Source organism: Lissotriton vulgaris, chromosome 2_1 (genome assembly GCF_964263255.1).
Source record: "Lissotriton vulgaris chromosome 2_1, aLisVul1.2, whole genome shotgun sequence".
NCBI classification, from domain to species: domain Eukaryota; kingdom Metazoa; phylum Chordata; class Amphibia; order Caudata; family Salamandridae; genus Lissotriton; species Lissotriton vulgaris.
The window spans coordinates 370,107,402-370,121,377 of NC_141687.1; the positions used below are offsets into that span (position 1 = coordinate 370,107,402).

Below are 13,976 nucleotides of genomic sequence, written 5' to 3' on the forward strand. Positions count from 1 at the left end.
CCGGGACCAAAGGACTCCTTCCGCTGCCTGTCCTGGTCGATGAATGAGATCGTACAATATCTGGGGCACTCCACAGGAGATCCAGTCACTCCTCAATCGTTTAGGGTCCACTGGGGGCCCGTGCAATGCTGTTCTGGGAGGCGGCGGGCAGGAGCGGAAGAAAGCACGTCCTATCCCGCCGCCATCTTGGCCACGCCCCCATGTCAAAATGTTTTAAAGCTTACCATGGTAAAATCATTGTTGGAGAATGATATGGGTATATGTTGTGTGAAACCACGCTTCTAGTGTGTCACTCAATCATGTCAGCCAGCAGTCCCTCAAGTGTATTTGAACTAGAACCTGGAACACAGGTGCGAAGGTGCACAATGCTTTATAGATTGAAATGTTTACCATTAACAACTGCGACAGATGCATGGCAGAATGTAGTTTGGGATGAAAGAATTTGCACTTTACATTATAATGGTGTCCAGGCTATCAAATAAGTTATATTTGTCTGTCCCATTTTAAGGGTCTGCCAACAGAGATCTTTAAAACGATTTTTTTTAAAATATGGAATTACCACTGCTAAAGCACCCATGGAGAGGAGAAATCATCCTGTCAATGAATGAATGTGCTGTAATATGTTTAGATATTTTTTGCTCATTTTTACATCTGCATTAATTGAATTATTTGATGTATTTTAGTTATTGTAGATCTCACTGTAAGATCTAAATCTTGAATTGAGTCCTGATGTCACCAGGACTGTTCCATCACCAATAGAATATCAGGGTGGTTCATTTCTTACTCCCTCATTCAGACTATTAGGAGACTACAAGTTGTACAAAATGATGCGGCTAGGCTTATTTTTGGACTCCCTAGAAGGACACAAGCCACCCCTCCGTTACATAAATTGCACTGGTTGCCCATTAAGCAGCGAGTGCAGATTAAGGGTCTCTGTATCGCCCACAAGGCAATTTATGGTGAGGAACCCAAATATATAAAAGATCGCTTGATGAAGTATGTTCCCGGTCGGGTTCTACGATCATCTGAGGCTTGTAGGCTAGTTCCAACCAGGTATAGCTCTAAATCCAAAGAGGGTAGAGCGTTTTCTGTCCTCCTCCCACAGGTCTGGAATGATCTGTCGAAGTACTTGCGAAAGGAACCTGTTTTGCTCATCTTTAGGAAGCTCTTAAAGACCTTTCTTTTCAGAGAGGTACTAACAACTGCGTAATCTCTGCATCCGCTGCTGCCAGTTATTTCTGCTCTAGTGACTTGTTCACTTTCTCTAGAAGCGCTTAGAGACCGGTTGGTGATTTGCGCTATATAAAAATCATATAACATAAAATAACTATGGGCTTAGCACCCACTACAAAGCATCTTTTCAGCTAGAACACACCTCTTCTAAACTGCATCTCTCCTTCTACTCTACACGTTCTCCCCTACACACGATTCTTCATCAATATTGCATCTCTTCTCTACCGCACCTTCTCAACTACATGCCATTTCTTCATCAAGGTCCTATATTCACTACACTACACCTTTTCAACGTCATGATCCTTCTTCAAGATTGCACCTTCGCTACATGCCATTTCTTCATCAAGATCACATCTCCACTAGACCACGTCACCTGGATTATACACCATTTTGTCATCAAAAACACATCTGCATGGGTTCACATCCGGAAGTATTTTATAGCAGAAATGAGAACGGGTCCCTATCGGGCCCTATATTTATGTCTTTATAATTGTACTGGAAAAAACACTTACGAATTCTGAACAGCTCATTTAATAAATATCTAGGTAATTCATTTCAATGATTTAGTTACTGTTTATATTTCACATTTTACTGAATCTTGCACTCCATTAGAGTGTGAGAAATTTCCCAGGTTGTTGTGTTTTTGTATTTTTTTGTGTGCAGCAACTACTCTTTTACACTGCATGCTTTGAACTCAGTCGCTTCCAGATGTTTATAACGGCCACAATGAGAGTTCTGGAATTGAGGCTGAAGGTAGTGCAAAGGTATTCTGAACACATGGTCATCCTATCCTTGGCCTCTCTCCAGAACCCACACTGACAAAGCCAATAGTCCAAGCTGGTGTAAGGTTCTGTCAGTTGTTATGTTATTACATCTGGATGCAATAAAAGAAAGCTGGGAAAGACACCAAAATAGCGATCGGGTGGCATACTATGGGAATCAAAGAGATGGAGGAGGCGTTGTAGTTTGACGCGGAGGTTGGTGCGCTCAGGGTGGAGACCCCACCGGACAGTGTGGCAATCATGCCTGCCCGCTTGGCAGCGGGCGAGAATTCATGTGGGTGCAGCCCCCTAGGAGGTGCGCCCCAGGGGCAGAGAGTGTGGACGACCTCCCTTCTCGATCTGACTGATGGGGGAGTGACACCAACAGGCATGAGGGATAACAGTAGAGGGCAATCTGGCAGGCAATGAGAGCATAGAGCGGACAAGAGGCGTGGAGGACATTTGACCCATCAACGCTATCAAGCGGCACAATGCAGTCTGGCCGGCCCGATCGGCCCCAGTATCTCTCCCGCAGTACTTCCTTTCCTCCATTCACAAACTCCCCTACACCGGCTATGGAGCCTTCATGCCCTTCAGTTCCGAGCTACCCCCTTTCCCACAGCTGGATTCCAGCACGAGCTCAAGAACAGCCCTGGATCCAGCATGCCGCCTCCGCCTACCACCACCCGGCCTTGTACCTTCAAGGCCATCGCCAGTTCAGGGATTCCTCCAGGCCCAAGATCACAGCCTATGAGTGCACCCTGAAGGCCTGGCTGAACGAGCACTGCAAGAACCCTAGCAATGGTGACAAGATCATTCGCTGTAAATATGTAATATGTAATATGTTATATTTAGCGCCTTGAGACACTCACAGGGGAGTAGTGCGCTATACAAACCCCTGATTGATTGATTAAATTGTCCAACCCTAATTGATTCAACTCTTCTTAAAATGTAATCTTGAGTAAATTTGCAACTTGTATATATGTAACTCTAACTACTAGTATCTGTAGAAGACTTATGTACCAGCCTCCAAGCCGCCACCTCGCCCACCGGGGTAAGATGCAACCACCTCAGATGCATACTACTCAACACCCGCTCCGCCTGCAAGCACGCCATTGAAGTCTGGAATCTACTTGACTCTTCCTCCCCGGACGTCGCCTTCCTGACGGAGACCTTGAATAACCCCTCCTTTGCACCTGACATCGCCAAAGCCATTCCAGACAGCTACAAGATCACCTGCAGGGACCGCACCAATGTAACTGGCGGAGGAATCGCCATCGTCCACAAAAACACCCTCAGAATCTCAACCAGCACCGACGACACCCTCAGCGCCGCCGAACACCTACACTTCCAGATCCACATCGATCCCAACACCACCCTCAAAGGAACCCTCATCTACAGACACCCTGGCCACAGTTCAGCTACTCCATCGCCGACTTCGTCAGCACGCACGCCCTTGCATCCACAGACTATATCCTCCTTGGAGACCCGAACTTCCACCTCGAGAGCACCAACAACAGCAAGTCCAAAACCCTGCTTGACAACCTCGTCAACCTCGGACTCAAACAGCTCGTCACGACTCCCACCCACTCCGCCGGACACACGCTCGACCCTATCTTATCCGCCAGCAACCACGTCACCTTAAGCCACACCACCGAACTCCACTGGACCGACCACCGCTGCATCCACTTCACCTTCCAGAAACCCACCATGCACCACCACACACAATGGGCCCCTCCGCCGCAGGTGGAGCAAAATCACCGAAGACCAGCTAATCGCCTCCATCGCCAGAAACCCACTAACTGACACTCCTGACACCGACACTGCCGCCCGCAACCGCAGGCAATGGATCGACAACTGCGCCAACACTGTCGCCCGATCAAGAAAACCTCAAACAGACGCACCAAAAGAAAAGCCATCTGGCTCACCGCTGACCTCCAGGCATCCAAGCAGACCTGCCGAAGGCTCGAAAAGAAGTGGCACCATGAACAGACACCGGACAGCAATACAGCTCACAAGAGGGCCATCCGCAGACACCACCAACTCATCCGAACCGCCAAAAGGACCTCCTTCAAGAAACACATCAACAACAACGCACACAACAGCAAAGAGCTCTTCAACATCGTGAAGGAAGTCTCCAACCCCAGCTCCAACTCCAATGACATCCCACCATCACAAGACCTCTTCGACTCCCTAGCCACCTTCTTCCACCGCAAGATCGTAGACATCCACAACCGCTTCAACAACCAGGCCCCCCCGACAGCGACCAACACCTCAGACTCCACCGACCCCAGCAACACCGACCCCCTGCTCTCCTGGACCCGCATCAACGTCGACGACACAATCAAAATCATGAACACCATCCACTCCGGCTCACCAATAGACTCCTGCCCGCACCACATCTTCAACAAAGCAAGCTCCATCATAGCACCCCATCTCCGCAAGATCATCAACTACTCCTTCGAGACCGCCACCTTCCCGGAAAGCTTGATGCACGCCGAGATCAACGCCTTAGTCATGAAACCCAAAGCGGACCCTAAGGACCTCAAGAACTTCCAGCCCATCTCCCTACTCCCGCTCCCAGCGAAAGTCATCGAGAAGATTGTCAACAGGCATTTTATTGCCTTCCTCGAAGAGAACAACATCCTGGACCCGTCCCAATCCAGATACCGCAGCAACCACAACACCGAAACAGCCCTCATTGCCGCCACAGACAACATCAGGACCCTGCTGGACAATGGAGAAACTGCGGCCCTCATCCTCTAGGACCTTTCGGCCGCATTCAACACCGTCTACCACCACACCCTACGCACAAGCTTCCACAGTGCAGGGATCCACGACAAAGCCCTGGACTGGACCACCTCCTTCCTCACTGGCAGAACCCAGAGTGTTCGCCTCCCTCCATTCCGATCTAAAGACACCCAGATCATCTGCGGCGTACCCCATGTCCCTCAGGCCGACACTCTTCAACGTCCACATGGCACCGCTCACCAACATCGTCCGATCGCACAACCTCAACATCATCTCATATGTTGCCGACACCCAGCTGATCCTCTCCCTCACCAAGGCCCTCACCACCGCCAAAACCAACCTCCACGAAGAATTGAAGGCCATCGCTGAATGGATGAAGAACAGCCACCTGAAACTGAACTCGGACAAGACGGAGGTTCACATCCTCCGCTCCACCCCCTTTGCCTGGGACGACTCCTGGTGGCCGGCCACGCTGGGAGCTACACCAGCACCCACTGACCACGCACGCAATCTGGGGTTCATCCTGGACTCTTCGCTGTCAATGACCCAGCAAGTCAACGCCGTCTTCTCCTCCTCCTGCTTCACCCTCCGCATGCACCGCAAGATCTACAGATGGATCCCCACTGGAACCAGAAGGATGGCCAACCAGGCTCTCCTCAGCAGCAGACTGGACTACGGCAACGCCCTCTACGCAGGAACCTCAGCGAAACTCTAGAAACTACTACACCCCATACAGAACGCTTCTGGACGACTCCCCCGCCACAGCCACATCACATCCCACCTGAGAGACCTGCACTGGCTACCCGTCAACAAGAAGATCACCGTCAAGCTCCTCACTCACACTCACAAAGCACTCCACAAAACTGGACCAGCATACCTCAATGAACGACTCACCCTCTACACCTCGAACTGCCAGCTTGGCTCTGCTGACCTCACACTCGCCACCGTCCCCCACATCCGACGAGTGACTGCCAGCGGCAGGTCTTTCTCCCACCTCACCGCCAAGACATTGAACACCCTCCCAATCCACCTGCAGCAGACCCAGGACCTGCTGACCTTCAGGAGACTTCTCAAGACCTGGCTGTTCAAGCAGTAGCAGCATCCCCTACCCCCCACCCCCAGCGCCTTGAGACCCTCAAGGGTGAGTAGCGCACTTTACAAATGCATTGATTGATTGATTTACTTACTACCATTCTTATGTGATTTTTGAGTTTATCAGTTTGTATCTGTTATGTTATTCATGTACTTTGAAGTCCTTATGTAATGTAACTGGTTCTATTGTAATGCGCACTGACAGCTGCGGGTAAAGTTAGCGCTATATAAAAATGCATAAATAAATAATAAATAAATCATGGAAATTTAGTTTATGTGTTTAAGCCATGCCTATAACTACATAGTCCACGCCCCTTTTAGAGACTTCCCTTTTTTTCCCTGATTAGACCTCACATCATCCACTACAGAGCATTTTCTATGTCAGACCTACACTCCACTAGCCATGCCTCTTCCACAAACCATTTCTAAAATTTAGATCACATACTTACTAGATACACCTACACCATTAGACACCATCCCTTCCACCAGTCCACATCACCACTTGGTTCCTTTCCCAACCGCGTAGCACCTCTTGTGCTAGACCACAATTCCAGTAGGAAGCAAAAGATAAACAATTGACGGACGGAATGCAGAACAAATCAAAACATTCACCCCCATTCAAGAGATCTGTGTTAAATCCATCATTCTTTTGCTCGCCAGGCCATCCCAGTTTATACCTGGCCATGTGCAAATCAGTCTTGACCCTGTACCTCATGGGAACAGTCCAGCCCGAACTGCTAAGCCAGGTCCTCCCTGGACCGGAAACAAGCATCCTTGGACCGGTTTTGGGGTTTCACCCCTCTTCAGCCAGGATAGCTTGATTCCAGTGGCACAATGAGCCCAGAACCCACCTCTGGGCTTACCTGGCGCAATTAGGGCGAGAAAGCAAAAGACACACAATTGATGGATGGAATGCAGAACAAATCAAAACATTCACCCCAGTCAAGAGATCTGGGTGAAATCCACCATTATTTTGCTCACCATGCCACCCCAGTTTAGACCTGGCCATATGCAAATCAGTCTTGACCCTGTGCCTCATGGGAACAGTCCAGCCCGAACTGCCAAGCCAGGTCCTCCATGGAAAGGAAACAAGCATCCTAGTACCGGTTTCACCCCTCTTCAGCAAAGATAGCTTGATTCCAGTGGCACAGTGAGCCCAGGACCCACGTCTGGGCATACCTTGCGCACTTAGGGCGAGAAAGTTAAAAGACAGTTCTGTCTGGACTGTTCCCATGGGGCACAGGGTCAAGACTGATTTGCATATGGCTGGGTCCAAACTGGCGTAGTGGGCAAAAGAACAATGGATTTAACCCAGATCTTTTGACTGGGGGAGAAGGTTTGCATTGCCAGCATTCCGTCCATCATTTGTTTGCTGTAACACAATTCCAGTAGGCATCTCACCACTAAGCACTATCTCTGGAATTGGAGCGCACCTCCACTAAAGCACGTCTCTTCCACATGGTGTCTATAGTGCTGTGTGGGACAGGTTCTAGAGTCTCAGCAAACACTTAGTTTGCCAGCTACTCCCTCAAAGGCTGGACACACTTGCACCCCACACCCATCCGCCACAGGAGCCCCTCACAAGTGAAGTGAGCCTGCAAATAAAAGGGCCCAAGTGCACGTGCTCGTCGCCAGTTAACTAGTATATCCACTGCATCTGTGTTCATCATTTAGTCGTATGTGGGCCTAGGTCCACAACTCTACAGTGTCTTCATTGGACACCAAGAATATTAGTGAATCAGATCACTTCCCCATAATGCAGAGTGATGCGAGTTACAAAGCAGGCCCAGATGGACTTCCCAACCCTGTGCAGTTCATCATCGAAACTATGATGCCATCCACTAGCACTCCATGACTGACTAGGCAGTAAAATGTCAACCACTCACCTCACAGCCACAGAAAAGTTGTTTTGTTTAATGTCTTCCTGGTCTGCAAACTCCTCTGCTGCGCTCCTGAAAAGAGGACAGATGAAAAAGAGTTAGAAAAGTTTTCAAAATGAGCACAAATTCAAAGAGAAAGCATGTTCTGCCGAACACCTTTCAACCACTGCTCGTTAAAGAACAGCAGTTTGCACGGTAAGGCTTGTAATTAATGCTAAAATAGTATAAACACCACTGAAGGTGTCACACACATCAAGCTTAACAACAGCTAGCAGCGTTATGCTACATGCAGGGCTTTAAGTGGGATGAAAAAACTGGGGGGGGGGTCTCTTAAAGGGGTGTGGTCAATGTAATTAAGGGCGTCGCTTAAAAACACATAAGTTAAAAATCTGTGCTTAGCAAAATGTGCCGCCTGACTTGTATTTTGCTGTTTCTGTCATTTCATCCAGATATATGATACAACAAGTAACATCATACCTACCACAAGTCAGGACTATTGGCTCTGTCAATGGTTGTTAGTTGACTAAGATAAATAAGCAGCATCTCTGGCTGGTATATAATATTGAAAAAGCTTTCACTTAAAGCCCTGGTGTCTCCATGACAATGCTGCTGCGCCTGAGTTTCAAAAAGAGAAGGGAAATCCAGAGAGAAAAGGACTCTCTTTAAAGGATTTCCCTTCCCCTAATGCTCACCTGCCATTCCACTAGTGAGAAGTGAGCAGTGTGAGCAGCGCACATCGAGGTGCCTGCTGTCACTGCACTCTGGAAAAAAAGGAACTGCCTGTGCCAGGGCACAAAACAGAGCCCGATAGAGTCCTGTTTCGAGGCCTCCTTTAAAAAACTGCTGGTGCTCAGCACCGGTGAGACCCGGTCTACTTAAAGCCTTGGCTACATGCACATTGTATTTATCCCCACCACCATGCACAGGGCTGTAACCATCAGGAGCTCGAAAACACACAGCACTCTAACTACAGTGGTGGGCCAGGATGGTGGCTAGCTACCTCACATCAGGGGTGAGTAACTGATTCTGTCTTGACTGACAGTCCTGATTTTTTTAGGTCTCGCCTAGCGATGCAGCGCATGTGCTGCATGCTTGGCGGGATCTATTGTCTTCGATTTGTCTTGGAAAGGGGGACAGGAGATGTGCACGCCTATGGACAGGAGATGTGCACTCGCACCGTGTCTCGAGTCTCTTCCGCCTTGTTCTTTGAATGCTTATTCTCTGTGTGTATCATTTCCGGCGCTAGCCGAGTTGAGGAGGCAGAGTGGTTTGTAATCCTTGAAGCATTAGTGAGCCCCCAGTACCCATCTGCAGTGCTTGTAAGGAAGTGTTCAGTTGCTGTGGGCGGATCCTGTTATGCTTATTAGCTCCTCGGCATGTCGCTTTTAATGCACTACTAACCTTCAAAACTCCGAGGTATGGTATAAAGCCTAACCTCGTCAACCTCTCCTACCTTCCACCTACTGTCTGTCACTTCCCGAGGGTGTGATGCAAAATGACTGTACTATACCTATCCTTACCTCTGTGGTGGTTCTATTTTCTAGTCATTGTGACATTTGCAGATCGCTCTTCTGGTTATAGTGGTGACGCTGCAATCCAGCTCTAAATATAATCCCAAGCACAGTGTTCTCAGACTGATTCATGCAAGATTTCTGCCCACGTTAACAGGGACCCTCATTTAATTCAACAAAACTGTTAAAATGGCTGGTCCAAAATGTAATCAGATTTTAAAAAAAGGTGCTACTCTTCTTCACAGATTATTCTAATGTCAGGAATTATGTGAAGGAAAATGTAATTTGCAGTTAAAAATATTTTGGAATTAATTTCCGATCGTGTTTGACAATTTCAAGGAGAAAGCAGTGGAAAACCTCTTAAGTGAAATATATAAAAAGGAAAATCAGTTGGAAGGTGTATATCAGCATATAGTGAGCAAAACAGGTTACTGAGCAGGTATGATTGGGAAACGGGTGTATATGGCCAAGGTCGGACTGTTTTAGCTGTTTGGGAGCCTGTTTCATGGTCCTCTGGGCCGGATTTTACTGTTCATGTCACTCATATTAAAAAAACTTTACCTGCAACAGGAACAAATGCACACAATCGTCCATACCTTGCAAAACACTTATACAGCGTGTCTTTGCAAGTTCAAAACGTCCCTAATTTGCAAACATAGGCCACTTTTTTAGTTTTGTAATTCACTGATGGGGGGTCACTTTTCTTTTGGTACCCGGGTATTTTTCTGCCCCAGTCCGACCCTTATTATGGCTTGGTGCTTCATGAGGTTTAGGAATAGATACCACAAGTTATCTGATTAGCTTTTACAACCATCTCTTGCTTTTGAAAACCGTAGACTTTTGTCTGTTCTCTTGCTGGCAATTCGACACGAATTCCATTGCTACCACATGTCTCTTGTCATAAGGATTGTGTTCACCCAGCATCACTTTCTATAGCTGGAAAAATGTTAATACAAGTAGCCCTTGCTACCCCTGGCTAGCCACATTTGACCACATTGTGCTTAGCTCTCTGTCTCCTATGTGGATGGACCCAATCTGTCATTTCTCAGCTCTAAGATAGATAAAGAATGCAACTCTTCACTGTATCTTATCAGTGGTGAAGGTAATGTACTTCGCTGTCCCCGTCCCCGTCTAAACTCGCCATCCCCTAATTCCCCATGCGCAGAGTCAATCCTGTCAGAGTGGACTGGCACACGAAAGATCTCTCTGTGACAGATGGATTGCTATCGTTGCCTGCTAGGCCCCTGTAGAGCACTTCAGTATGGATTGTGCAAGGGTGAAATTGCATATGCACAACCTAATTTCCTCACCGAGCATATACTGGATACAAAAAATGTTGCCTAAATACATGCGTGGGAAACAGGCTAATTTCCCTTAAAGCAAAGTGTTGTTTATTAGTCCCACTTCAATTGTATTAACGCTTGTAGGAATCCCTTTGACTTACAAACGATTATGCTTTTGAAATACAATATAATTCTGCTTCTGGACGTAAATATAACATACGGTCAATAGAAAAGCAATAAAATCCTAGCACATGATAATACATGAAGCGAAAATCCCCACGACAGTTCCTGGTTGTTTTGCTATATTTAAATTTTTTTATGCAGGCAGCAAGAGCATGGAAAGTAAAGTGCTGTGCAGTTAATTAGATGTTTTCTACCAGCCTGCTCACATTTTTCACCATCCAATCAATGAAATCTGTGTACATGGAACTTCAAAATTCAGACTGCATCAGTAACTCTGAAAGGCCAGTTGGGCTGGGGTAGGGTCAGTGACAGATGAGTTTTATGTGATCCACTGTGCATCTTCCCTTTCAACTGCTCACAAGAAAGAGACTTACTAGGTCTGTCCTGACTTCCTTGCGGGCCTGTATGGACATAGCTCTACCGTTTTTTTAGGTTTCACTTGCGTTGCCTTGGACTCATGTGTAAAGTGCCTGAGTCGCAAAACAAAACATGTCATGCAATTTAATAAATGTTTTATAGTACGCTTCATAACACATTTGGTTGATTCATGCTCAGAAGTAAGTAGTGTACAATAGGATACAAAGTCCAACAGGTCAGGATATAGGAGGGGACAGGATGAAAGGGTCCGATTTTTATTTTTGTCGACAATGCCATATCCCATTGCCTTTCTCATCTCAAAAGGATAATTTGTTCCAAACTCGCACAACTCCAACACGAAGAGCAAACCCACATCACAGCTTTTTAGGTCTGGCATAGAGACAGCACTGGCACTCTTGCCTGCCTACTGTTTTACACGAACGCATAAAAAATACAAATGTCATATGTTTAAATACCAGGCTTTTGGTCAGCCATCTTACTCCACTGGTCTGGTCAAGTGCTGTTCTCATTTTGCTTTGCCCACAACAGCATACACTATTGTACAATATGTCACCCCACTTCATACATTGGGGCACATTATCAATGCATGTCGATAATTATTGCTAACGCCAGTTAGCAGGAGTTTTGTTAACGCCGTCTATCCCTGAAATAATCGCCTTGTGAACGACGTATTACCAACAAGCAGCTAACAGGGGATAGCTCCTCTCACCGGCTCAAATATCTGGCGATAAAATTAGCTAGACCATGTAAAAAATTCCTTTGTTAGCGGGCGAATCCTAGCGATAAGCCCACACGTGATAAGAAAACGTACGCTAGGCAGCAAGTAAGGACTCAGAAAATTTGCCTATCAGTTAAACTCCCATAAAAAGGAATACCCAAAATAAAGTTTAATGCAGATTGTAGCAGCCAGGGCCAAGTGCAGCACACATCAACAACCCCCTCAAGCCACCCAACATCCAGGATGACCAGGAGGAGCGCCTGGATGCCCCGCTGGACCTGAGTGTGGAGCCTGGATGCCTCGCTGGACCTACGCCTAGAACCTGAATGCCTCGCTGGACCTGCATCTGGAGCCTGGAGTGGGATGTGGCGGAGCTGTGGAGTTGATGAGCCGTGGCGTAATTTATTGAGGCACGACGATCACCCGTACCTGGTGGTTAAATCTAGCAGGTCGCATGGAGACACGCTGCTGACCTGTGTGAGAAGACCGCCCTGAGGCCCTTGGAGCTGGTAACGGTAGAGGCGCTACTGTGCATGTTGCTGACCTATGTGAGAAAACCACCTTGAGGCCCTTGAAGCTGTTAATGGTAGAGGCGCTCCTGAGCAACATAATAGTGAGGTCCGCATCGATTACTACGATCCACCACTACACCGGGGTGCACGGAAGAGATTACCAATGGTGTGTGCCGTCTCCCTGCATCACAGACCAGATGATGTTGGGCTGGCTGTACGCTGTGGAGGCTAAGGCCCCTGTGCTACAGCAAACTTGTGTGGCATGAGCGCTACGCCTTCACGGCTAAGGGGGCCCTGCTGCATCGACTGCATCGGGAGGTATACCAGTGTACTAGGCGGCGACTGCTGTACCCAGCTGAGGGCAATCACACCTGGCTGAGGCTCCTGCTGGCTGAGTCACAGATTTGGAGAGAGTGCAGTGGATTGCGCCACAGTGTCAATGTCCAAGTAAGGAGAAGGTGGGACGTGTAGCGCAGGAGGGCCGGGGGATGAGTTGCTCTGGCCTAACACATGTAGATGACCCACCCCCAGTGGCGGCTCTTACGGTATGGTGGATGAGCTTTGCCCCACCGCCTCAAGCATTGCAGAAGAGGAACAATCATCAAATTATGATAACTCAATCAATGAATCAATCAGGGGAATTGTAAGCACGCTACTCAACTTCCTCCGCACCAACACTCCACTAATGCTTCCAAACGATGACACCGCAGCAAGCAACCACCACCGATGGATCTCCAACAGTGCCGATATTCGGGCACCCCTCACTAACAGCACTGTGTCCGTACCTTCCGCCTGCCTGATGGCAGGCATGAGGGTGAGGCAGTGCCACAGGAATAGGCTAGCCACATGCATTGCTGAAGTTGCGTCATGGCTGTGACACGACTGCAGCAATGCATGACTTTAGCGCAAGCAGATACGTCAGGATTCCTGCTGTATCTGTCATTACTTGAGTAATGGAGCACTGTCCAGTGATTACAGCGCATCCATGCTGTCGCAAGAAGGGCGTAATGAAAAGTGTTGCAACGCTGTCTTGTTGCAGCGCAGCAACACTTTTCATGACTGGGGCACAGGTATGCGCACTATCTTATTGATTGTACGTATTCCTGCATTGTGGTTTTGTCGCAGGGCAGCGCTGAAACATTGCTTGCAGCGCTGGTCAGCACCAAAACCTGCAGAGATATGGGACCAAGGGGCATATTATCAAGAAGGGCGTTAAAATGATCACCTCTTTAGCAGCAGGAAACTGCCGCTTAAGCAGCGATAATGGGCTTGATAATATGCTAAAGCGGCGATAATTTTAACACTGTTCTTGATAATATGCCCCCAAGTTTTATTACCATTTTTAAGACCAGCTATTTTCTGGTCTTAAGTAACTGGCTCTAACTGCTGTTAGAGCCAGTTTTTTGGCTCTTCAGAATTTCAAGGAGCCCCTTGATAATATGGAGTATTGGTGTTAGCATGCGTTTTTGCATTTTTGCATAGGAACGCCTACTTTGCATGCAATTAGCAATTAATAACGCTAACATGCTTTGAGATAAAAAAAACGGGCCGCTATCGCCCAAAAACTCACGCTAAGGCCCGCTTTCTGCAGCTTGCTAATAGTGAGAAAAAGTTATCGTTGCTCTAGAGGCAAAAAAAGTGCCGCTAACGTGGCGATAGACCCTTGATAATATG

The 13,976-nt window shown here is 47.7% G+C and overlaps 1 protein-coding gene across 1 annotated transcript in view; it reads right to left on the minus strand.

The window, feature by feature from the left end:
- Positions 1–13,976, minus strand: part of KIF12 (kinesin family member 12) — a 496,125-nt gene that overhangs the window by 334,332 nt on the left and 147,817 nt on the right. The window contains exon 2 of the mRNA XM_086955175.1: positions 7,724–7,789. Coding sequence (XP_086811301.1) covers positions 7,724–7,789 — 66 coding nt within the window. The remainder of the gene's footprint in view (positions 1–7,723; positions 7,790–13,976) is intronic.